The sequence below is a fragment of the Podarcis muralis genome, chromosome 4 (assembly GCF_964188315.1).
Source record: "Podarcis muralis chromosome 4, rPodMur119.hap1.1, whole genome shotgun sequence".
NCBI lineage: Eukaryota > Metazoa > Chordata > Lepidosauria > Squamata > Lacertidae > Podarcis > Podarcis muralis.
Genome location: NC_135658.1, coordinates 42,727,514 through 42,753,962, shown reverse-complemented (window position 1 = coordinate 42,753,962; position 26,449 = coordinate 42,727,514). Strand labels below are relative to the sequence as shown.

General features: G+C 42.8%; 1 protein-coding gene across 2 annotated transcripts; it reads left to right on the top strand.

The window, feature by feature from the left end:
- The first annotated feature begins 1,625 nt into the window (after positions 1-1,625).
- Positions 1,626-22,546, top strand: GJA5 (gap junction protein alpha 5). 2 transcript variants are annotated; one of them, XM_028726889.2, is made up of 2 exons: positions 1,626-1,867; positions 18,149-22,546. In XM_028726889.2, exon 2 carries the CDS (start codon positions 18,174-18,176, stop codon positions 19,281-19,283), a length of 1,110 nt encoding a protein of 369 aa, XP_028582722.2. In that variant the 5' UTR covers positions 1,626-1,867; positions 18,149-18,173; the 3' UTR covers positions 19,284-22,546. The 2 variants fall into 2 exon arrangements, with proteins under 2 accessions (XP_028582722.2, XP_028582723.2); XM_028726890.2 differs by lacking the exon at positions 1,626-1,867 and adding an exon at positions 9,883-10,351.
- The last annotated feature ends 3,903 nt before the right edge of the window (positions 22,547-26,449 follow it).

Sequence of the window (26,449 nt, the reverse complement as noted above, 5' to 3'; positions counted from 1 at the left end):
GTAACAATTTATTGAGGGCACAGCACTTCGGCGCAGTCTACTCGCTGTCACAATAGACAGAACGCTTGTTTGCAAACAGGAGGTTCCCTTTTACACAAATCTGTCAATTTGCCAATGCAAAACTATTCCCAATCACAAATAGACGTTTCAGAAGTTCACTTGTTAAAGTTTTTGTTCAGTAATTTTTTTATTTAAAAAAATGTAATGGGGGATCATCTACAAATGAGGCATTTCCATAAAGAGGGTTTAGGCACAATAAAAACATATACATCTTATTCCTGTGTTCCACATCTAAACCCGTTAATATTTTCTCTGGGTACCTTTATGCAACACACCATTGCAAGTTGCGCAAGACATATCTAGCAATAAAATCTGCTCTTGTCTAGGGTATCCCAGAACAATCATATAGCAAACAAATGGATGGGCAGAAGGTAGATTGGGATCAACTAGTAGATCTCCAAGTGATGTGCAGTAGATCAGCAAGCATTCTGGCTCCCAATTGTTTAGCAAAAGGTGGCAGGACTGTGGGCTCTCTTCTGATAGTGAAAACAAATTCCTGGGCTGAGCACATTTTCAACACATCCTGTTCCTTAACTCTAGGAAAGTGTATCTGGCTATGGTTGGTACATCTTGAGGTTTGAGTAAAAATCACCCTAAATCCAAGATGCCTAAAGTTTTCCCACCCCTGCTCTGAAGGTACTCCTTAGAGCCTCTTCTAAAGATCTTAAAATGGCCTTGGCCAAACTGGTGCCCTCCAGATGTTCTTGACTACAACTCCTGCCAGCCCCAGCTAGCCAGCACAGTTGGACTGGCTAGGGGTGATAAGAATCATAGTCCAAAACATCTGGAGGTCATCAGGTTGTCCAAGTTTGTCTTAAGATGTGGGAAGGCTGGCAAAGCTGGTGGCATCAGGTATTTGGGTTCCAAGCCTAGACTTAACATAGAATGACTCAAGTGGGGAAACATTGCAGGGACAGTAAGTATTAGGGAGAGTTGGACACTTAGGTCTAGAGGCAACAGGTTGGTTCCAATGAAGTCATCCCATTGGCACAAGGACTTCTGCCTGCACAACAGGACTCCTTCTTGTCTTCTTCTCCTCTCGCTTTGCTCTCCAACATACCCCCAGCCTTTTTGGGGGTGGTTCCCCCAACCCCCTGGAGCTGGAGAGGGAGAAGAAGTCCAATTCCACAGGCAGAAGTCCTTGTGCTAATGGAACAACTTTGTTGGATACAAGCCAATCCTTTCATAACCATAAACTCTAAAAAGCATAGCTTAACGATCAAATCTTACTTGCACTTTTAAGCTGCTGCTTCACTTCCATATCAGTCTACGATCTCGCTCTTTAAAAAAAATAAAAAATGACATAAGCTAGATTGATTTAGTCCAGTGAATTAAGTCTTTTAAACAAACAGTACGTCCATCTTTTCAGTCCAATTGACAACTCCATCGCAGACCCCAAGGGAGGAAACCAATAAACGTTTAGTTACTTTGCTATTGTTTTCCTAAAACAATTTGACTTCCTTTGCGATAGCCCCAGATTCCTTCATTAAAAATAGAGAGGCTGGGAGGCAGAGGAAGTGCTCGGCTAGAGCCAAGTCACTGCTTACAATAAAGCCTTCTTGGGACCACATTTATAACCCAATCCACCACGATGACTCTATAGGAGCCCGACAGCTGCTGGGGCATGTCACACGGCACTCAGAAGCTAGGAGACCCTACAGCCTGCTTCCTTCAGGTTTTTTGGGACCCTCCTGGCAGCTGCCTGATAAGAAGACGTGCTGCTCTGACACTCTTCTGAGATTTGTTTATCCAATCTGAAGAGTCCTCCATCAGACAAGGATCCCTCCTGGATATACAAGCAGAGAAGGTATGTTCCTGCAAGTCCAAAGATCAACCCCAAAGCTAAATTATTAGTAGAAACCTCTTCATCCGTCTATTTTTGTGCCCCTACCTCTGTCTATCGAAAATCTGATAAAATGAGTGGGGGGGGAGTATATTTTGTGGGTTCTTTTTGGGGTCTTACACTGAAATTATTTTGTTTAATGAGGTTTGAGCAGATTTTATTGATCCAAGATGATGTGCTGTGCAAATCACACATCATCCCAAATCACACTTTCTGCTCTGGGATGGTGGGGAGAAAGGAATTCCTCTCTGACTTGGTAGTAAGTCACAATGCATTTAGTGAAGTTTACATTCAACTGTGCACAGAATTGCAGCTTTAATTGAATGAATGTTGGCGGATAACAAGGGAAAAAAGCATAAAGAATGTGCAAAATAGCTACAAGTACTGATTTTTTTTGCAATAGCTAATACAAAGTTCACATCGGGGAAGTCCTTACTTTAGGAAAGATAATTTCCTTTGGTTTACCACTTTGCAAACTAGAATTTTTGTTTCTTACCCATTATGCAAATAGGATGGTCTTATTTCCCCTTTTGCCAGTTGTACCTCTGAGTGGACTGATTGCCTTGATTTCTTGTGGCTGTGGGAGAGGAAGGCTGTTAAGGTATATAAGTGGAGAATAATACGAAGATAATGACGACGAATCTACAGTTATAGGATTTAATCTCCAGAAGTGATCTATGCAAAAGAATGCTTCTATTATCTCTATTTAGAATCAAATGCCTCAAACAGTTACTGGAGTATAAGCATGCATAAAATTAAATTAAAATGCTGCATAAGGTTCAATGCACATAAGTGGACAATCTGTGACAGTTGACATGCAGTAGTAGTTAGCATTTTTTGATGGCTGATGTGCAGAAGCTGTCATCACTTGACAGCATCTGAAATGCAGCAGCCGACATGAAATCAGTGTTAAATATGACACTGGACAGGCTGTAGCAATCAATAGTTGATAGCATAGGTCACATGGAACAGAATATAGAAACTTTATTTTCATCATATTCGTTAATGAAATCGACCATACTCCTGAAAATTGAATGATCTCAGATTTCATTTCTGAATTTCACATGTCACCATTTGAGGTAAAATTTAAATTTTGAGTATTTCCCTGATTTTGACATTTTTTAAGTCAGAGCTGAGAGCTATGAAGGAAAGACAATCAAAATTCACATTTAAAAAAAGAAAAATCTCTGTACAGTTGAATAATTTAATTTTAATGCTTTCAGCCTCATAGTCTTTGTGTTTACATCTGTCTTACAGAGCTTATCCTTAAACTATTCATTTTGTGCTAAAATACATTTGCGAGTGGGTTTGTTTTCTTTGAAAAAAATAAAAATCTGTATTTCTTCCTGGCTTCTAACTTCGGCTGAATGGGTGAAGAAACAGGAAAGAATTATGCATGCAAGCACATGGAAGGGCAAGCCCTTTGTGCACAATATTCTCACCTTAATTTGTTCATTTTAGCAAGACTCCCCACTTCTCAGTTCTCTCAGCTGTTCAGGTCAGCTGAGCTGTCCAGTAGGAAATCGCTTGGAGAACTTCAGGCTGATCGTGAACTACCCAGTCTGAGGGGTATAGAAGGCCAGAGATCATTTGTGTTTTCCAAATGTGGATAGCCTCATAGCTACTGCAGTCCTCAGCAATGAATAAAATTCATTTTCAGTAGAGACAAACAGCTGTCTTATACCCACATGTTAATGGGCCTCTCCAAACTGAGTGAATGAGTAGTAAAATGATCACAAAGTGATGCATGTCGGGGCAAAAAATATATAAATCTTTCTCTCTCTCTTTCTCTGATTTACACAATTTTCACATAAAATTCCATCACATACCGTAATGGCCCATATATAACCCGCACTTTCTCCCCAAATTCCAATCATGAAAAGTTTAAGTGTGGCTTATATTTGGGACCTTATTCAACCAGTAAAGCAGCGTGGCTCCCCCCCCCCGCCCCGAGAGCAACCCAGGAGCATGGGGCAACGGTGTGCTGCCTGCCCACCACTCACAAGCCTCCCCCAAGCCACCGAATTTTAAAGGTGCAGCTTATTTGCGGGTGCAGCTTATATTCAGGCCAATACAGTAATATTTTTTCTTTTGTTTTATCAACTTCCCACCCCATTTTTTTAAACTTCTACCCTTATTATGCTGCTCCTTATCCTCCCTCTTTTATATCATAACCATAATACAGTGGTACCTCTGGTTACATACTTAATTCATTCTGGAGGTCCATTCTTAACCTGAAACTGTTCTTAACCTGGAGCAAATGGGGCCTCCCGCTGCTGCCACGCCGCCACCACGCGATTTCTGTTCTCATCCTGAAGCAAAGTTCTTAACCCAAGGTACTACTTCTGGGTTAGTGGAGTCTGTAACCTGAAGCATATGTAACCTGATGAGTCTGTAACCCAAGGTACCACTGTACAATAATCTCTCGTTCTTTCTGTTGCTCATAGTTCAAATCCTGCTCACAAATTCACCCTATTGTAATATTTCTTTAAAGAGTCTGGAAAAGGTTTCCATTCTTCCATAAAGCAGTTCTCTTATTTTAGCTGTCAACTTTTCCGATTCAGCATAGCCCATCACTTTGCTTATTCCATTCTTCTGTGGTGGGAACTTCTTCATCTTTCCATTTTTGTTCACAGGGAAATAAATCTAGCTGGAAATAAATCTTAATTTTAGGTAGGTGCTCATGGGTTCTGAACTGGAGGTGCCTGACTAGGAACGAGACCTTGAAGTCATAGAGGAAAGCTCAATGGCAATGTCAACTCTGTGTGCACGAACTGTGAAAAAGGCAAATCCCATATATTGGAAAATAGATATTGTAGAGTGGGAAAAGGAACAGAAAATGGAAACCTGAATGGTCAAGGGAATGAAGCAACTCTCCTATGGGGACAGGTTACGGCATTGGGGGCTTTTTAGCTTAGAGACAAGGCAAATAAAAGACATGGAAAAAGCTCAGCTTGGGGAGAGCAGATAGAGAATTTTTTTCCTCCATCTCAAGGCTAGAGCTCATCATTATCCAATGAAGCTGAATGTTAGAAGATCAAGACAAATATAATCAAATACCGGTACTTCTTGGCCACCAACTTGGATGAGACAAAGGGAGTAGCTTAAACTGCCAACTCAGAAGCAAGTTAGATAGGACAATCTGGCAGACACAGCTTTATTTCTATGTGTCTGCACTGTTCACACAAATAGCATGAAGAGGGCCGGGGGAGATCTTCCTTTAACAGTAGAATATAAAAAGTTGCCTTACACTAAGACTGATCATTTGGCCCATCTAGCTCAGTTAGGGGAAAGGGAAAGGGAAAGGACCCCCTGGATGGTTAAGTCCAGTCAAAGGGGACTATGGGGTTGTGGCGCTTATCTCACTTTCAGGACGAGGGAGCCAGCATTTGTCTGCAGACAGCTTTCTAGGTCATGTGGCCAGTATGACTAAACCACTTCTGGCGCAACGGAACACCATAAGGGAATCCAGAGTGCACAGAAACACCGTGTACCTTCCTGCTGCAGCGGTACCTATTTATCTACTCCATGGGCAGGCAGACTAAGGCCACATGGATCACCGTGTGGATTGGCGTGGAGCTGATTGTTCAGGCTGTGCCAGCACATGCGTTCAGCAGCGCCTCCTTCCTCCCTCCTCCTGGCTTCTCCCCGCCCTACCTAGAGCCAAGAGGAAGGGGACTAGGCTTTGTTGGTGCCAGCAACAGCAGCGTTAGCGCTCGAGCGGCTGCCATTGTAAGCAGGCTCAATTTGGGCTTTGTTGCTGCCAGCCCCTCTCTGGAGCCCTTTCATGCGCTGCTCATCGTCCCCCTGCTGCCAGCCCCTTCCACTCTCAAGACACAGGTAAGCAGCCACCGGGGCTCATCCGGTGCTGTGGAGAAGGGAGGGGAGAGTCATGGGGGGGTGGCTTACCTGAGTAGAATGTGTCCTTTTATTTAAAATGCACCTCTGGGTTATTTGTGGGAATTTGTTCATTTCCCCCCCCCCTAGATAGATAGATAGATAGATAGATAGATAGATAGTCCGGCCCCCCACAAGGTCTGAGGGACAGTGGACCGGCCCCCTGCTGAAAAAGTTTGCTGACCCCTGATCTACTTGCACTGGTGTGCTTTCGAACTGCTAGGTTGGCAGAAGCTGGGACAGAGCAACGGAAGCTCATCCTGTCGCAGGGATTGAACCACCGACCTTCCGATCAGCAAGCCCAAGAGGCTCAGTGGTTTAGACCACAGCACCACCCGCTTCCCTTCTAGCTCAATACTGTCTATAGACCAATTAGCGATGGCTTTCCATGGTTTCAGCCTTTCCTGGAGATGCCAGGGACTCAACCTTGAACCTTACACATGCAAAACATGTGACCCACCACTGAGCTATAGCTCTTCTCCAAAGGAGATGGGTAGTGAATACCCTTTCTTCACACGTTCCCTTCCCTTAGTTCACTGCGCCAGCCACTTTCTTCCATTCATAGCTTACTCTTCAGAAAGGTAGAAATATGGAGTAACAGACATCCCTCTCCTGCATGATTTATTTACTGTGAAAAGGAAGACAGCCCTGTTTTATTTGTGAATGGGGCAACTGCATGAATAGCAAGACTGGCACACCTGTAGTTCGGTCCTCATTCTCAACTTCCTTATCTTTCCATCTCTAATATGGGCATAATAATACTTGCCTGCCTTACAGAGCTGTTGTAGGAAATGCTAAAGTAACGCACAGAAGGAAGAGTTTTGAGCACTAATGGAAAGTGCAATGCATTTATTGTTGTGCGGTATTATCAGTCTGTCACAAATGTCTGCTACTATTCCTGCAATCTGCTCAGGGCAGCATGAAAGGGAAGTTCCTATTTTGTCTTTGCAACAATCTTGGCAGCTCTCTTTGTATAATAATCCTGTCTTCAGAGGTTCCAGAGACCTCCCTTTTGAACAAATAGTAAGAAACAGTATAAAGTTTATTGGCCAATCTACGCTAAACTGCTTTGAGGTTGTTGTTGTTGTTTTTACAATCAAGCAGTGTATAATTTTTTAATGAAATATATAAATAATACACTAATTGGCAGTAGCTCTTCAGGGTTTCAAGTACAGAACTCTCTCAGCCTTCCCTGGCAATGCCAGGGATTGAACCTGACGCTTTCTGCATGTAAGATGTTCTACCACTGCCATTCTCCAATATATATATGTGTTCTTTACATTATAGAGCCTGGCCAGCAGATTCATCTCTCCCTTCCCTCCATCTCCCCCTGCCCTCCCCATAGCTCTTTCTATATTTAGGCCTTGGAATGTTTTTCTACAGTTGCTTCCTCAGTTCCCTGACTTTTTTGCAGACTTCATCTTCTCCCCCCTACTCTCTTCTGAGGTTCTTGTTTTTTCGGTTCAGTTCCTTCCCTTCTTCAGCTCAGCCCCATCTGGACCCTAGGCTTACTCCTTAGCCCATCTGCCTCCTGAAAACTCTCCACTTTCAGCTTTCTAAACTGCAGTCTCCCCGCCTACGCCCTCCTGTCCAGCCCTAGGATGGACGAGAGCTTTCTCCAGCCAAACTGAAGCTGCAAGCTATTACTGTGAACTTTCCCCAAGACAGTTGGAATGTTTGTACATATTACATGACAGCACCACGGTTTAGGCAATCTGCACCTAATGTGTCTCCTCCTTGCTGTCATTACATCATCATAAAATCCATTACAGGGGCTTTCTCTCTCCCTATAGCAATGACTGAATGGTCTGGGCCAGTCTATCAAACTAAATGTGTAGAATAATGCAATGAATGTTCATGCTTTGCTTTGCTGCTCTGCCTTTATCTGCAAGTCAAAAAGAGCTCATACTCTTGCATTATACATGGGCTTTTGAATAAACATGTGTCATGACTCCACAGGTTCTTCCCTGAGCCTAAAAACCAAATGCATATTTAAGTATTATTTGCATTTGTAAAAGACATCCTCCTTGAGACAATCCATTTCTTTCCTTGCCGCAAAGGGACAAACTGCACATTGTTAACAATAGATATGGAGTAGGAGAGAGCTTCACAAGAAAGTTAGCTTTCTCCGGCCAAATTGAAGCTGATCAAAAAGTGGAGAAGGTGCTTAACTCTTTTATCACCCACTGTTTTCCCCACTCCAAACTTTTCCCCATTAGCCTCTGCAATGGGGTCTCCAAGCATAAACACAGACTTGGAGTTTTGATAGTAAAAGATGCTTGGGGAGAGATCTGGAGCAGGAAATTGGCAGGTAGGGAAAGGGTAAAGTACCACACCATATTCCCTATTCCAACTCACACAAACAAACCACAGCAAGAAAAAAAATATTCCAGTCTTTTTCTGCATATTGCCTAAAGATACCTTTTCACCATTCTACGACACAGACACCCTTTACACACACTTACACACACACACACACACACACACACCTTTTAAGCACCACATTGATTGATTTGTGTAGAGGTGTGTAAGAACCTGAGTGTAATTTCATAATGTCAGACATAGTTGAAGTGAAGAATTAAAAAAATTCAGTGTTGCAATTCCAAGAGAATGCGGTGTGCAGGTTCGCAGTTGAGGAGTGCCAGTTGAGATGCATGGCTAATGTAGCTACAACTGGCCGTTTCACACAGCAACAATATTGCTTTCTTCCCCCAACCTCTCCCTTTCAGTGTTTTGCATTAAATAATACACCAATTTATTATGTTGTGAGCCATTTTATGCATATCTCACTGTTGGAAGCTGCCATATAAATGCCTCCTTTATCCATGACTGTGGATGAGGAGGCCAATCTTGCTTGTATCACCGAGACCTGGGTGGATGAAGAGTTGGTCCCACTCAGCTGTGCCCACCTGTGTACATGGTACAGCATCAGGCCAGACTTGAGGGTCAGAGAGGGGAAGTTGCTGTGGTCTATAGAAATTCTCTCTGTCTCTCCAGGCTCTCTATCCAGTCAGGTGGGGGAGGGATCTAGAGTGTGTGTTTCTGGTGTTGTGCAATCGGGACAGATTAGGGATTCTGCTGGTTTACCACCCACTTCACTGCGGTCTCGGAGGCAATGTTGAGGACTCCCAGACTGCTGGTTCTAGGGGACTTCAACATCCACACTGAGGCGACTGGCTCTGGGGTGGCTCAGGATTTCATGGCTGCTGTGACGATCTCCTCTGGCTGCCTTCTCATTTTAGGCAGAGAACATAACTCTCATAATAGCAGAACAATGTACAGTGGTACCTCGGGTTACATACGCTTCAGGTTACAGACTCCACTAACCCAGAAATAGTGCTTCAGGTTAAGAACTTTGCTTCAGGATGAGAACAGAAATCGTGCTCCGGCAGCACAGCAGCAGCAGGAGTGCTTCAGGTTAAGAACAGTTTCAGGTTAAGAACGGACCTCTGGAACAAATTAAGTACTTAACCCGAGGTACCACTGTATGTTTTATTAGAAGCCACACATTTGAGAATAACTTCAGACATACTCCTCACATTTCCCACCCTGTGGGGAATATCTCACCATTTGAAAATTTGACAGACAGAACTGAAAAAGAGGACAGGATGGGAGTCTCAAAGTCAACAAAGGACAATATTTCATCCAAAATGGAGGGCATGCCACACACTGAGGGGAGACCTATGAAGTGTGGTTCACTCTTCCTAGCACACACCAAGCCGAAGTAAAACCTGTTTACTACAGGTAACATTCCTCAGTTGGCACTATCACCTGTAGCAAAGCTCTTGCTCTCCTCTGAAGATTTGATATTGATGCTGGGTCACTCTCTACGTTCTTCTCAATAGGCTGTTCGTGTTGCAAACACGGTCCAGAACCCGCTCCTTCTATTTTTAACTTTTGACCCATGCACAAATGTTGATTTATGTGCACGCGTATTTCCTCTGCTTCCCCCCCCCCCCGCCAACCAGGCTTGCTGGAAAGTATTCTTGTCAGAATAAGGGAATCTCAGAACATTAGGAATTATGCATTGATTGGTTGCACTTTCCAGAATCAACAAGGGACAGCTTGCCTCCGCCCCTCAACCCTAACCCTTTCCCTTCTTGAACGGGTAGAACTGCCTTCAGAGAGCTCTAGTTGCAGAAGGGGCATCACTGTTCCTGACTTTCAAGGAAAGCTTGATAGTGACCTGTTATTTGAAGAGCGCTTGGTGTGCAGCGCTTGTCTCTCCTGACAAGTGAGAAGAGCAACAGTCAGCATCACAGGCCTGCAGAGACAAGGGGAAGACCTCGGAGGAAAGCGGACAAGGGGTGGAGGAAACCTATAAAATGACTCCTTTTTCTAGAACAGTGACTAGGGGAGGGGTGAGAAAGACAAAGGGTGAGGAGGGAAGCGGGTATACATAGAGGAAGGAGATACAAAGGGGGTGTGAGAAACCACAGGTGAAGGAAAGGAGGAAAGAAAAAGCGGTGGGAAGATGGTTCAAAAGTCCGTGGTAAGACTCTACACGAAGTAACCGAACAACGAGTCGTTTAAAGGCAAGAGGCCATTCAGGTGAGTAAAATGGTCAATGTGACAAACTGCGGGAAGCTCAGGGAGTAATAATTTGGAACTGGTTTTCTTTAAATTTAAAACAAGCAATAGTAAGAACCATCAGAAATCTGATGTGAGGCAGCCACCTTCTCTCTGTTTACAGAAAAAGGACGACATGTGCTGGGTTATTTATATACTTTTGGAGTATTTTTCCTTGTTTAATAGTGTCCATCTAATGTGAGAAAGTTCACGTCCTTATGAATGCTGTCCTTGTTAGTTTTTATTCCCTCCTAAACAGTAAGCCGTTTATGCTTTCCTGTTCAGCTTTTTCATATAACACTGATATCTGATAACCAAAGAAAGCTTTAATGTCTAGAGAGAGTTTGACGTTATTTAATTTAAACGGATTCTTGTTGCTGAGAAGGCTATCTGATAACTGCAGAAACCTATAACCACTAGAGATGAACTTTGCTGTCATATGGCTGGATTCTTCTTGCTAGATTTAGTTGGAAGCTTTACATTGTTTCTTTTTTGTATGTGCGCATTTTGTAGAATATTTGCTCTTCATTACATGCATAGTAAAACTGACAGCACTATCTTATACATACTCTACTCAGAAGCAGTTCCCTTGCATTAATTGGAGCTTACTCCCAGGTAAGTGTGCTGCTAAACAGCCTGATCTAAATAAGAATATTTTAGGGGTGGCTTCCAGGTCTGTTCTGACTTAACAGAGGCAGCCTCCAAGACAGCAGGAGATTGTTGACGAAGGAAAAACAAGGATGATTGAGGGTAATTATCCTTGCAAATTCCCCCCAAGGAAAGGGGGGAATGGGCTTCACTTGCAGTTTGTCTTGGTACCGTACCTGGCTCTCGCTCTGGCATGGAATGTGGGGGGCAGGGAGGCGCTGAGTATAAAAGCACTTTGCCTGGCAAAAACCCTCCAGCGCCACCATTAAGAAACAGAGGTTTGCCTGTTAATTAGAGCTTAATTGGACTAAAGTACAGGTGCATGCTAGAAGAGATGAGATCACAAACTGTGGAACAAACCAACTGCAAGGACTTTAAGGTGTGAACTTGAGATAAGACTTCATATGGTGCAAAAGACGGTGGGGGAGGGGAACCTACGGTTTCTTTATTTAAAGTTTTCTTCTCTAAATTTATGATTCGGCAACCGTCCTCTGAATGTTAGTTCAAATTATATTTATACAAGCAAGTATGGAATAAATTGGATTATAAATATGGACTATAGCATCAAACGGAATTGTGTGTGTTGAAAAAGGAAAAAGGAAGGGAAGCTCTATTTTGCAAAAGATTTATTATGAAGACTTAGAGCTGACTCGTCCCCATCCTTTATTATTTATGAAGTGAATAAAATGATTACAGATGGAATTGAAATTAATAAGATTTTGGAAAGCAGGAGTAATGAAAATCATCAAACCATCAAATCTAGCTTGCGGGGGGGGGGTGGCTCTTTAGCTAAATTATATAATTCAGTATTTGAACGATTTGATATTAACAATTGCATTATAAATTGGGTTTTTTTAAAAAATAATGAGGCTATTATTGGACTGTAATTGAAAACTAATAAAAATATTATATAAAAAGTATATTTTAGTGGGGGTGATGAAGTCTGACAATACACTAATTTTAGGGAGGGGAACCAAAAAAAAAAAGTCACATGATTTGGAAGTAGAAGACAGGACAAGAGCTTTCTTCTAATTGCCATAACCTCTAGAAACCAACAGACTGTTCTGAGGCATTTTGACTTGAGACTATGTCCTACTTTATTTAATGGGACTTAGAAGAACCTGTACATAGAATTAGAGATCAAGGGCTACCTATGGTTAGAGACAGATGAGTGGTCTTGCTAACAGAAGTTTCTTCTTTACTTAAGTTATAAGAATGCTGGAGCTGGCCTCATCACAGTCAGGGTGTTATGGGAAGATGAATAGACCAGAGAAACCAAATGCTCTTGGACCAAGCTGTGTTAGACCACCAAGTACAATTGCATTGTTATTCTTTTGAAGTGGTTATTACTAGAGGCAAGCTGTGCAAAACCAGCCAACTTGCCCATGATCTGAATTCAGCTGAAACAGCTCTTTTGATTTCCCACTTTTTAATTTATTTTTTGTTTGGAATTCCTCAATATCTCTGCCAATCATCACTGCCAATATCTCTGCCAATCATCACTACATATGATGATTATGTAGTGCATGCCCCATGTGAAACTAGATATCTGGTTTGTGAGTGTGTGTGATGTATTATCCCACTCCTATTTAATGTATCTATGTGTAGATATTTGCATGTCAGTCCATGTATGTTAGGTCTCTGGAAAAATCGAGGCCCTCTTTACCCTCAGCTGTTCAGTAAGGGAAAATAAAAAGTACCATTCCATCAGGACTGATCCCCAAATACTATCATCACAAACTTGTGCTTTCACTTGGAATGTGTCCAATTTCATTCCAGTTAACAGACCACAAGTACTAGAATTGTTCTGTGAGGTACATTAGGTAGTGGTAGGGTCACAACTGCTGTATGGCATTGAGTATTTGAACTCTTTCCCCTCAGCCTTTGTACAAAACCCTAACCAGCACATGGGAGGTGTTTGTTTGCATGTTTGTTTATTATTACATTTATACTCCACCTTCCCTCCGTGGAGCTCAAGGTGGCCTGCATACTTCTCCTCCTCATTTTCTCCTCACAACAACCCTGTGAGGTAGGTTAGGCTGAGATTGAGCGGCTGGCCCAAGGTCACCCAGTGAGTTTCATGGCTGAGTGGGGATTCGAACCCTGGTCTCCCAGGTCCTAGTCCAGCACTCTAACCACTACACCACACTGGCTCTCAACTGCACATGCTTGATCAGGCTATTTCATGCTTGGTCCTCAACATTTTACGTTGCACCAGAGGCTGCAGCAGCAGAGGAGTATGTTTGCCTGTCCAGATATGGTGGTGGTGGTGATGCAGCCCATCTGGCAGGGTTCCCCCAGTCACTCGAGGCAGCTTCCAACAAATTAAAACACACTAAGACATCAAACGTTTTAAACTTCCCTATAGAGGGCTGCTTTCAGATGTCTTTGAAAAATCAGATAGTTGTTTCTTTCCTTGCTTATGGTTCTAGCACAAATAATATTACATGGCTCCTCTTTGTAGCAGTCCCTATATTAGCAAATTCTGGGTGATGCACTATATATAAAACCAATCAGACACCAAACTGAACAGTCTCAGCTGCCCCTGTGTCTTCTCTCTGGATTTTCCAATGGTGAGACAATTCCTAAGGGTTCAGAGTTCAGAATGGTGAGATTCTGAATCCACAGTCTCTTGGGAACTATGCAAAGTATTCTCACTGTTGCAAGCAAGTTATGCATTATTTTTATCACATACATTTTATTTTATCCCTGTACTTTGCCCTTGGGAATGTCAGTACTCGGTTGGAAGGAATCTGAAGCATACCAGCATAGGCAATCATTCCTCTTCCAGCTCCTTTCTCTTTGGCCTGTAGGCTGATTTCACATACCCTCTTCCACTGTCCTTGTCTCCTTTGTGTCATCACGGCACTTGAAAGAAATAGAACGGATGAGCAGTTACGGGAGCAGTGGGGATCAAGAATAGATCAAAAGATCTCATCAGAGATCCAAAAAGAGAAAGAAAAAGTAGTAAATTGATTTCCCCTCCTTTTAAAAGGAGATTTTAAAAAATAAAAAGCCCCGATATTTAAATATTGAGTGAATATCTACTGAAAAAACAAAACTGCTCAAAAATGTGTTTGATTAATTTGCTCCCATAAAAATTAAAAACCCAGCCCCCTCTGGATTATGTTATGTTTCCCCTTTCTAGCTAATTTGTATGTAGGTTAGAATGTGGACATATTGTCGCATGTCAGTAAGAAACATCTGTCCATTTGTCTACTAGAACAGGTGTGGGAGAAAGGAAGGCCAGGATCTATTGGTAGATTGCTGGATAATTTGCAATGTAAGGATTTCCTGTCTCCCAGTCACAAGTTACAATACCTTACCTACCCCACCCTAAATTAGGTAGTTAGAATCCCTGATCTGTAGTGAACTAGATTTGTACTTACGTATATACAGGCCATTGCACTCATAGGTAATTTACCTGGCCTCTTGAGCCACTGTTTTGCACCCAAACCACAAGCTCCAATTGATGAATCTTGAGGTTCTAGTAAAAAAGATAAACTAAAAACCATTGATTCAGCAAGCCAGCGAACACATGGTGCCTTAAAAAGTCACACAGAAGTTATGGCAGAAGCTTTTGTGAACTAAAGCCCACTGTGATGCATGGAGTGTTACCCGCAGTTAGATATTCTCTCTCATACACACATACACACACGTACATGAAAAGAGACTGGAAGGGGGTAGAGTAAACAGTGGAGCCAAGCACCATGGAATTCAAGAAATACAGCTTGTGATGCATCTGTGCAAAATTCAGATGTTCCATATAATGCTGAGAAAGCTGTATGATGTCCTTCTTTAGACCAGTATCATGCTAAGTTTTTGCTACGAGGCATTTATCCATGTTGTTCCCTGCGTCTCCTTAAATAAACAAATAAAAGCAATCTCCCTTTTACTGACTGCACCACAATACAGCCTCAAAAATGAAGCTGTAGTCTTCTCTTTCCACCGCACTCAGACTATGACAATACAGTATTTCTTAATCTTCCTGGGTTCATCCGTATTATTTGGCTGTCCTCGCTGGCGTATCCAACACCTCCCAATTTAGTACCAGACATAAGATTTACATGCTTTGTTACATGCCAGTTCAATCAGCTTTGAACTCGCTGATAAAGATACGAAGTAAAACACCCATCTGTGCAGCAGCATTCAGCACACTCACACCCAAGGTATGATAACGCCACTTAGCATTATCATTTCCTTGCAGTCCTTCAACTCAGTATATTCACAGCATTCATAAACATGGAGGGAAGCTTTTGGAGTATACTTTCCAATTCAATTGTTTTACAATAATCTCTGTGGTTTCAGAGAGCAACGTGTAGCAAAACAACAGAGACTCTTACAGCACTTTAATGATGAGTCAGAAGACTCTCTGAAATTTCAGAGCATCTCAGAGACAACTAGCCTCTTTTTCCCCCTCTCCCTTTGTAGTGTGAGTTCTAGATTGATTATTGTTAAGTATCTCGTTTATTTGGTACAGTTTTTAAAAGCAGCAACATAATGTTGAATGCTGCATTGATTTTAGATTGCCTTGCTGTAAGTCATCCCTGAGATTCACTTTTTATTTTAATTAAAATGTATGTGTCTATTTGAGAGATTTATGTCCCACTTTGGGGCAGAAGCTCTCAAGGCACTTACAAAAACAATTTCACACTGGAGAAACCTTTTCTTGATACTTCAAAGTTTAAAGGCACTAGGCAAAGTTGCCTTGGGATAAATTTCTAGCATGGGTGCCAACACAGTAAGAGCCCTTTCAGTGGTCAACTTCAAATATGAAATTATTCTTCCATGAGGTTCATCCCACAGTGTGGCGATAATGCAGCCTTTTTCAGCCTTGAGTCCCCATATGTTGTTGGACTACAAGTCCCATCATCCCTGCCCGCTGGTCCTGCTAGCTAGGGATGATGGGAGTTGTAGTCCAACAACATATGTGGACCAAAGGATGAGAATGGTTGTCATAATGTTTAAAAGCTCAGAACTGCATAGGTGGGGCCATTTGTGCAAGTCCTTCATATATGATCGTAGCTGAACCAGAATCAGGAACCAACACAATTGGCCCTGATTGCACCGTGCCATACCGTTAAATGTTACAACCACACCATGGGATGAAGCTACGGAAAAACTATTCCAAAGCCACTGCTATAACATCTAAAAGGCACCAAAAGCAAACGGCATCAATGTTTTCCTTTTGAACAGACCTCCTTGTTAAAGAATATCCATACTAGATGGGCTTAGCTTCAAGCATTCCTTTTGTGCAGTGAATATTGTAATATCTTAATTTCACCCATCACAAGTTCAGCACCCATCACAAGAAGCATTTTACAGAGAAGGCCCTGAAGGCAGACTCATATAGGCCCTTTTCCCCATTGCAAGGGGATTTCATTTCCTAGTAGAGATCTATGTGGAAAGGGTCTATGTGGAAAGGGTCCAAAAGTCAAGTTTCCCAAACTTATATTGGCCATACAGATTTTCATTCAAATTTGCACCAGCCAACAGACTTCCATGTACCATATGGTAGGGAAACGGCCATGCATTTAAAAAAATACATTTAATCACTAACCCTCTTCTGCAGGGCTAACAGTCTTTGGTCACCTTTCTTGTGGGAAAACATAGTGCTAGCTGTTGAGGTCTGCTATTTATATCCCTGCAGATCCAATTTTAGCTAGGCCTCCAAGCTTTCTGTGTGTGTGTGTGTGTGTGTTTTAAGTGAAGGATTCTTGGCCTCCCCGCAGCAAATAACAGAAGTTCATACAAAGAGAGTTCTCTGAAGCAGAAGCTTACATGGGTGGAATGGTCTGCCCACCTCGTAAAAGGGAGTTCTTTAAACTGCTTCGCTATTCTTTGCTTGTCAAGGACGCTGCTTTGTCTGGAGCAAAGAGTAATGGAGTACGGTGTCTCTGTCTTCCCTCTCATTCAGTGCATGTGATACCACAAGCAAAAGGAAGTTATGGCCATGAAAACAAGGAAGGGAAAACTTCCCTCCTCTGAAAGAAAGTAACAAAAGGTTTTTATAGCTGGGTGATCTCAAAGAAACAGTGCCATAGGGATGTCGACCGCAACATCCAGATGTGTAGACACCCGCTCTCAAATGAACAGCATTCGCTCACTCAAAGTTGTGTTCTGCTGCCCAACTTACAATGGGACTGTTTTGAGGAAGGGAAATAGATACGCAAGTAGAGGCGTGGTGAATGGAAACACTGGAGAGTTTGGCTACTAGGTTAAATGAGGTCATCACACAGTGAGTTCATGGTAGACAGGCATGGGTGTATGACCAAAGACTTAGGCACGAGTGGTCCCATGCAAGGTGGCTGAGAGTACTTGTGATATGCTTACAGAGGTGCTTTGATGTATAAAAGAAGCAGAACTGCAAGCTTTAGGCTGCAATCCACTGCCTACTTTTGGGGGGGAGTACTCCCTCCTGGATTCAATGTGACTTGTTTCTAAGTAGACGTGTTTAGGATTATGATATTGTTAATCAATTTCTTTGCTAGATTAAACAACTAAAACAACACAGTGGGGCAAAATATGAATTGGTGATGCTGAGACCAAGTGACACATTTTTCAACTTTCCAGAAGTACTTTGACTTAGTCATCCTACTTCAGTATAGTACAGTGGTACCTTGGGTTAAGTACTTAATTCGTTCCGGAGGTCCATTCTTAACCTGAAGCACCACTTTAGCTAATGGGGCCTCCTGCTGCTGCCACACCGCCAGAGCATGATTTCTGTTCTCATCCTGAAGTGAAGTTCTTAACCTGAGGTACTATTTCTGCATTAGCGGAGTCCATAACCTGAAGCGTATGTAACCCGAGGTACCACTGTACTATAATGAAGTGGTATAATGCTTTATCTACAAAAAAAAAAAGTTGCCTTTATCTGCTTCCACAGTTGCTTTTGTAGCAGTTTTGGAGCCTTTCAAATGCCACTCTATCTACAAAGGAAGTACTATTTATTGGCAATTATTTCTCTTCCATTGCATTTGCATTTGCATTTTTAAAAATGGTGTTATATGTTATAACATTGTACACTGCCCTGATATGAGATGATATGGAAGTACAGAAGTACTTTTATGCATAAATAAGATTATTTCAGCAAGACACACACACACTCTCTCTCCTCTCTCTCTCCCTCAGAGACCAGTCTCTCTGCTGAGCCAAAATGGGTGACTGGAGCTTCCTAGGAGAATTCCTGGAGGAAGTCCACAAGCATTCCACAGTGGTGGGGAAAGTCTGGCTGACCGTGCTCTTTATCTTCCGGATGCTTGTCCTGGGCACAGCCGCAGAGTCTTCGTGGGGAGATGAACAGTCCGACTTCATGTGTGACACCCGGCAACCGGGTTGCGAGAACGTCTGCTACGACAAAGCTTTCCCCATCTCCCACATCAGGTACTGGGTCCTTCAGATCATCTTTGTCTCCACCCCTTCCCTGCTGTACATGGGACATGCAATGCACACAGTGCGCATGGAGGAGAAGAGGAAGCTAAAGGAGGCCAAAGAAGCGGCGACAGCAATTCAGAGCAAGGGAGATTCTTTCCACCAGCAGGAGTACCAAGCGCCCGAGAAGGCGGAGCTGTCCTGCTGGGATGAGCCAAGTGGGAGGATCATTCTTCAAGGCACTTTGTTGAACACCTACGTCTGCAGCATTTTAATCCGTACCACCATGGAGGTAGCATTCATCATTGGGCAGTACATGCTGTATGGAATCTTCCTTGAGACGCTCTATATCTGTCAACGGAAGCCTTGCCCCCATCCAGTCAACTGCTACGTCTCTCGGCCAACTGAGAAGAACATCTTTATCATTTTCATGCTGGCCGTAGCAGCACTCTCCCTGTTCTTAAGCCTGGCTGAACTATATCACTTGGGATGGAAGAAAGCCAAGCAGAAGTTCTCCCCTTCTTACAAACGCAGCCCCAGCCCAGTCGCCAGCAAACTGGAAACAGACCCCCAAGCAAAGATGATCCAAAGCTGTACCCCTCCTCCAGATTTTAATCAGTGTTTGGCCAACCCTGGTGGAAAATTTATCAGTCCCTTCAGCAACAAAATGGCCTCTCAGCAGAACACTGCCAATTTTGCAACGGAGAGGGTTCACAACCAAGACGACGCAGACAGGGAAGCGCCATTTATCCAAGTTAACTATTCTCAGGCTTCGGAGGCCGCCAATAGCTCCACACCCACCCTGGTTCCCAATGGCTACTTCCATGACAAACGTAGGCTCAGCAAAACCAGCCGCGCCAGCAGTAAAGCTCGCTCTGATGACCTGTCCGTGTGAATTGTGTTCTGAAGGGAAGACTCTCTGATGTGACAAAAACTTGCAGTGTAGATTTTGAAACCCTGGCAGTCTGGGGTCCAATCGTCCAATCAGCCAGTTCAACTCATTAAGTGAATGGCCTGGCATATTGCAAAAAGCTTATGTCAAAGCTTATTTCATTATTTGAGTTTGTTAACTAACAGTCAGAAAGGAGAGTGAACTATTTCAAAACAAATACTAAAATAAGCTTTGGTTACTAGCGAAAGGACTGAAGCTGATGTATACTTTGAGTGGATCTCACTCTACGCTTAAACCAGTATATTCATTCTGATTTTTCCAAAGAATGCAGGAGTGATAATAATAAAAATAATCATTTTATTATTTATACCCTGCCCATCTGGCTGGGTTTCCCCAGCCACTCTGGGCGGCTCCCAACAGCACACTAAAAATGGAATAAAACTTCAAACATTAAAAACTTCCCTAAACAGGGCTGCCTTCAGATGGCTTCTAGAAGTCAGATAGTTGTTTATTTCCTCGACATCTGATGGAAGGGCATTCCACAGGGCAGGTGGCACTACCGAGAAGGTGACATCTTTAGTGGAAGTCCCAAGCCCTTTCATAAATCTCTATATCACTATAAATCCCTGGATTTCTTGATTGGATTTATGATGGTTTCAATTTGCAGTGGCTTCAGTTGCTATTTTGGACAAATTCCTAAACTAGCAGACCCTAACACTCTGCTATTTAATAGGGAGGTGCCATTGATTGTGACATCCACTATTTCTCTCCTCTCAAATAAAGCAGAGACACTGACTTGCTGAGCTAAACCTTTACTTCCCAGATGAGGCTGGTTTCTTATATGCAGCACTGACCTGATGACTATGGGCTTCTGCTCTTCCACTTCTCCACTTCCCTTCTAGCATCATTTTCAGACATTTTGCAAGCACACCATGGGGCAGCTTCCCTTTTCCTGGAAAAGTGAAAAATAAAGTGGTCTTTCCTTCTCATCTTTCCACTGGACCCCACATACTATTCCAGCTTGCCCTACTTATGCCAAGTAAATGTGCAATGAATTCTACTTGAATTTTTGATATGTCTGTATATAACTACTTTAGAATTTGAATAGCCTCCTAGATAAAGACTAGCTCTGTATGACAGTAACTGAATAGACTTATTAGAGTTGTTTCAACAGAAATATTTACTCAATGGAAACAATATTTCCCATGGAAAATAATACTTCAATGAGAAGCAACCCAGTGTGGGGAAGCACATTCATATTTTGTAGTTTTTAAAATTTTGTACTCTTTTTAATCCATTCTTACTTTTAAATTTAGCGGTGATGTGTGTGTTTGTTTGTTTTTTTAAAAATGATCAGGCAAGAATACACTCAGGATCAAAAGTAGAGAATGCAAGGGTTAAGAGGACCATTCCAACTAGAATGGCCTCTTGTATGCACAAAGGAGAGGAAATGTTTCACCAAGAAACAGGAGCCAAGAGGATGTGAATTCACATAAAATTTGTGTATGTTAATTTATAGAGAGATGCAAATTTAGAACGGATTCCTTTAATTGGTAGTAGTACAGTTTGGGTTCATCCACACTTCTGCTTGTCCCATGCCTAGGAAGCACAGGTCCAAGAGGTTTTCTCATGCTATCTAAACACTGGTCCAAGCAATTTTCCGTTTGCCCCGAGAAAACCCGCTCTTCACCACTGAATTGGAGCAAACATCAATCTGCAGAAAACCCAATTGATGTTTGCTCTAATTCAGCGGTAAACAGCAGGTTTCCCTGGGGGAAAGTGGCAGGACAAACAGAAGTGTGGACTAGAGCTACATCTCACCTTAGTGGGGAAGTCTGTGTGCCTGCTTGGTTTTCTGTTGAAATGTTAACTATCACAGCCACCTTCAGGGCACCTGCTCTCCCTTCTTTTGGTTTTTTTAGCCTTAAACTGGACTTGGATCCAGTGGTGGTGGTGGGTCAACATTGGAAATGGTAGGGTGAAGGCAGGGAGCCCCTCAGTAGGTGGAGCCAGAGCCAATGACAGGCAGAGTCAACTAATTCTAGATGCTCCTCCCTGCTGAGTTCTACAAGGGCAACACTGAGCCTAAGACGAAAGAAGCTGACAGGAAGGGCCACCCCCTGGACTGGATATAAGTAAGAAGGCTAGCCCCATTTGCCCTAATGAACCAACCTCCACTGCTTGGACCAGACAGGCCTTCAAACAGAAGGTTGTCCTCTGGCAGACCTTCATACAGATGACTATTCTCAGTGAAGTAGGATACATGGCCGCCAGAATTTCAACATCATTTCTAGAGAGCTCTAAACCATTTCTGTACTCAATTAGCTGAGCAGGAAGCACTGGCAGAAGCAGGTGAGAACTAGAAACGCCACATAGTTTTGGCAGCTGGAGAAGGAGGGCAAGGGAATCATGAGGCACCCACCTTACAGGTGCAGCGGTCAGGAATCGGGCCCAAGCAATTTCTAGAGCCTTTAGCACTGATGAAAGTCAAATCAGAGCTACAGGAAATTAACTTCTCATGAGTTAATTAGAATGATATGTTTCCTTATAGCTTCTCCTAGGTTTCCTGGAGTGGTTGTGTCTAGTCTTCATGCTCCATGAGTGACCAGGACCAGTTTCATACACTTGGGACGCCAAAGGCCCCTGAGGAGCCTCACAAGACCCATAAACATGATTCACTCAGGCAAAGCCTTCACTGTCTTGCAAGTTCACTTCAACTTTGCCCTCATGTGACCTCTTAAGAGTGGGAATATTATCTACTGATGGAGTATCAAGCATGGCTGACACTTATTCTTAAAGAAACTAGAAAAATACTCAGTTCCATCCCACACCAACACCTTACAGTTTAGACTAGATGTTCAAGATAGCAAACACCACTAACCTTGTAAACTGCTCAGACGACACCCAGGAATAAAGGGGATCAGTTTGTTTATCACAAAACTCAGATAAGGGAATTTTTGTCATCCTCTTTCAGGAGGATCTAGTTTCCAAATAGTAATGTGTTCTGCCGCCCTTTCAAAAAAATGTGTTTACTGAATTAATGTTGCATCCCATCACCTTATATTGGGCAGAGAGAACAAGCGCAATGATGTATTTATGATAGAAGGGTGGATGAGAAACAAAATCCTGTGCTTAATTAACATTTGCTTCCGTTATGGCCCCTGATTTCTCCATATTTCAAGAAGGAGGGTGGGAAGATGCATGTTCTCTTTTAAAGAAGTTTCAAAACTATGCTTTGTTTTGTCCTAATAAAGTTTGGACTACAACTTCTCTGATTTGTGTCTGCTCTCAACATAGCCAAGATGGAAAAATTTAAAACGCTACGTAATAAAGCTTCACACAGTGGATGAATTGTGGCCCCATATTCTGACCTTCAAAAATCGTAATGTGATGGGATGATGAGCTGCTTGTGCGTAAAATGCAAGTCCCTCAGAGTTTGATCAGGTTTTCAAACCTCTGCCTGTGACGGAGCCCCTCCGGCATGGCTGCGTCAGTCGCTAGCAGAATCCGAAAGTGGTTGCTTTCGGAATCGTTTCCAACATAAAAGCTCCTTAACGGAAACACATCTTCTGGACTCTCGGCGTGACAGTTTCCGGCGAGGAGTGGGTGTCCCTATAGGAGGTCCTGAGACCTCCCCACTGTTTTCGCTGGAAGCGTCTCTGAGCCATCCCTCCGACTCACTTTCCCTTGGAGTTCCTCCTCTCCCCCTACTGGTTCCCTCTTCAGCTGCTATGTCTCTCTCAACCTCAGTGAGCCTTTGCACCTCCTGTCCTTCCGATGGCAGTTCCCTGACACGTAACTACTAGAAAGGCCTTGTATTTGGTAGGAGGAAATTCCAGCAAGTCAGCCTAGTTAGTTTTCTGCGTTAACACAGCAATTTATTATGGTAAAAATCCTTATGTACAGAGACCATGTCGTCAAACCTTTCTGCCATTTTGCTAAACAGCTCTAGCATTTCATAGCATACAAGCAGAAATGAATTGGAAAACATATCAGTATAATTATAAGGTATATCCCAAGCACAGGCTCATTGACATATCATTATATTCAGGGTAGACCTAAAGACAGAGAGCAGAAGACAACTATGGGTCTTTCCTGTCCTTTATTATATCCACCCAAAAGTCTCACCATAGGTTTGGGAGACCATCCTGAATAGCATGGGCTGTGATGGAAGTGACTGCTATGGAAGGGTGACTTTTTCCACTCATGTGAGACTTCTAAAAATTCTCTCCTCTCCTCTCACTGAAGTCCTGTCAGGAAGGTCCCCCATTTGTCCAATGAGGCTTCTTGCAAGGTGAAAGGTTGAGGAAGTGACAGGAACGAGCCATTGCTTGAGTGGTCTGCTCACCCAACTGTGGATTCAACACAAGATATTGAAAGATATGCAGATTCCACACTGGAAGTGTTTGTGTTCTTGCGTGAGTCGCACTCCTGTTTGTAACATTCAGGCAGACACTCCCCAAAACATGTGTGCCTTCCCCACTGGAACACCCTAGTATAGACATCAGAAAGTTGTGGTGCAAATGTGCAGCCCATGCTAGCCCTACAGCATCTTTGGCTGCAGCCCCTGTGCACGGGGATCTTGTGAAGATCAGGTGTGCTGCACAAACACATCTTATATCAACAACAATTTAAAAAAGGTATAGGCAGAGCCAGACCTCATCCAGATGCTTGGAATATGCTAGTTCTGTAAAGTTTACACCCTGTTGCTTTGATCAGTGGCCTGTCTTCACAAGGGACAAAGGATCTTCAGTTGTCTTAGTTCAAGACACCACTGAACGCAACATAGTAAAACCCTTTGCCCGCAAGCAACATCACTGGTTTTATTTTATTTTTTAAAGCACAATGTTTCTTTCAAGAATCAGACTGCAGTCTGATTCTTCCCTTTCTCATTCTCCACTCTGCACTTTTGTTAGTGCTGCTCCCTTTCTCCCTTTCCCAAGCTAAGTACTGTGAATCCTACATATGTCCAAAATGTCTCCAGGGGTGCAATGCTAAGATAGGGAGCACAGGGAGATTTATAGACAATCTGGGGACTCTGTTTTCAGCTCACCAACAAAGTGCCTATAAACTCAGTGCCTAAAAATCCAGATGTAGCACTCCTAATGGGGAATCTGTGGTCCTCTAGGCATCTGCTCCCATCATCCCTGACCATTGGCCACACTTACTGTTGTTGATGGGAATTGCACTCCAGCAACAACTTGTGGGCCACAGGTACCTCACCTTTGGCCTAGAATTGGTTGCAATGCCCTAGGCCTTTATGAGACTTGTACAGCTACTCCTTTTCGAAAATGAAAATGATGCAGAGGATATACATATCTCCACTCTGGGATGTGACTTGGAGAGGACCTGGTACACAGAGGTGGAGCCAATCCAGTACACCCAATAGGGCAACCACACCACTCTGAACTCCCCACTGCCTTTCCCTCCAGCAGTGATGCACAACACTGGGAAGCAAGGTGAGCCCTGACACCTCAACGGCTGTGCTGACCATTTTGCTTCACATGAAGAATTCAAGGACAGACACAGACATTTGGAAGCTGGTACTCCCAGCACTGTAACTCCTCCCAGAGAGGCTGCTTCAATCAAGCCCCAGTGTCCAGTCCAACTCCAGATTATTCCAGACTGTTGGCTAGGGATGGAAGGCTCTGTAAATGTTCATTCTCTTGGTTTCTCATTTTCCCCATTATTTCTGCACCAGTTTGTGGATTTTCTTTTTTTAAAATTCTTCAAATCCTTAGTGCATATATATTTTTTCTAATAAGCACATTTATGTATGCAGTTTTGACTGGTGCACTCCTTTTTGCAAGCATTTTCTCATGATGCAATGCATTTTTGTATGTTATTTTTACAAAGATTTTCATTTTAGGCACAATTTGACCCAATATAAGGCATATTTTAAAACACTAGTTGGTTGGAGAACTGCATTGCAAAATTCAGATACCTGTGAATTTTGAAGAATGGCTCTGTTTCAGATCTCATATTATTTCAAAAAGCAAAGCAAAATTCAAACCCAATCCATTGCTACCAGGCTGCATTCTCTTCATTTAAGGTGGCAGCAGAGAGATCTATGAGATCTGAGGGAAGGGGAGAATCCATGGTTTATGTTCACTCTCGCGGAGCAAAAGAAAGAGCTGGACCTTCTTTCTGCTTCCCTGCTTCCAGCCACTTACTGAAGACTGGATAAGGAACCCACATAATAATATTACTGCGGAGAGAGCATAGCATGGCTTTGTTTTTTATGGAGAATGAAGATTAAGGGCCACCTTAAACCTTCTTAAATCTTTTATTAGGAGCAACTTGGAGTTGGCTGTTTGGTTTGTGGGCTGAATTGGGGATCCTGCCCATGGATTTTCCTATGCTCCTAATGTGGAATGCCACCCCACTCTGAACTATTGTAGCACTGATTCTAAAGCTGTCTGATGATCAGCTGTTGAGACCCAAATGCCATTGCTGAGCCTGAGCTATGCAAGTACGGAATTCAGAATTAAGCCAAGAACTTCAAAGAGAAACAGAAATGATTTGAGAGAGAGGAGGGGGATGCACACTCATCATAAACCCCTGAAATCAATGGTAACTACACAGGCGCAGGGTCTCAGGCAGGTTCTGGCAAACAGCAATGTTGCTCCCGCAATGTTGTTCTGAAAAAAAGAAGTCAAAATGAGAAGAAAGAAAAATTTTTGGAAAAAATAAAAGAAGGGGAAAGGAAACTAAGATCGAAACCGAAATCGCAAGAGATTCTAAAAGAAATTAAATTATATCAAACACAGTTTATGGAAATGATGAATCAAGAAGTAGAATGGAAAATTAAACAAATGAGACAAAAGATTTTTGAATCTGCAGACAAATGTGGTAAGTTATTGGCTTGGCAAATAAAGAAAAGACAAAAACTCAACACGGTTACAAGTTTAGAAGTGAATGGAAAGAATATTTGTAACCCAGTGGAAATTAGAAACTGTTTTCAGAGCTACTTTAGACAACTTTATTCACAAGGGCCGCAGAAAGAAACTGAAATAGAGCAATTCCTTGAGAAAAATGGACTGAAAAAGATCTCTCAGGAAAGTAAGAGAATGTTGAATCAGGATATATCGGAACAAGAAATAGAAGATGCCATTCAAAATATGACGCTGGGCAAATCTCCAGGACTGGACGGATTGACTTCCAAGTAT

Excerpts from the sequence above, each read along its gene's own strand:
- GJA5 (XM_028726889.2), top strand. The coding sequence starts at position 18,174 with ATGGGTGACTGGAGCTTCCTAGGAGAATTCCTGGAGGAAGTCCACAAG.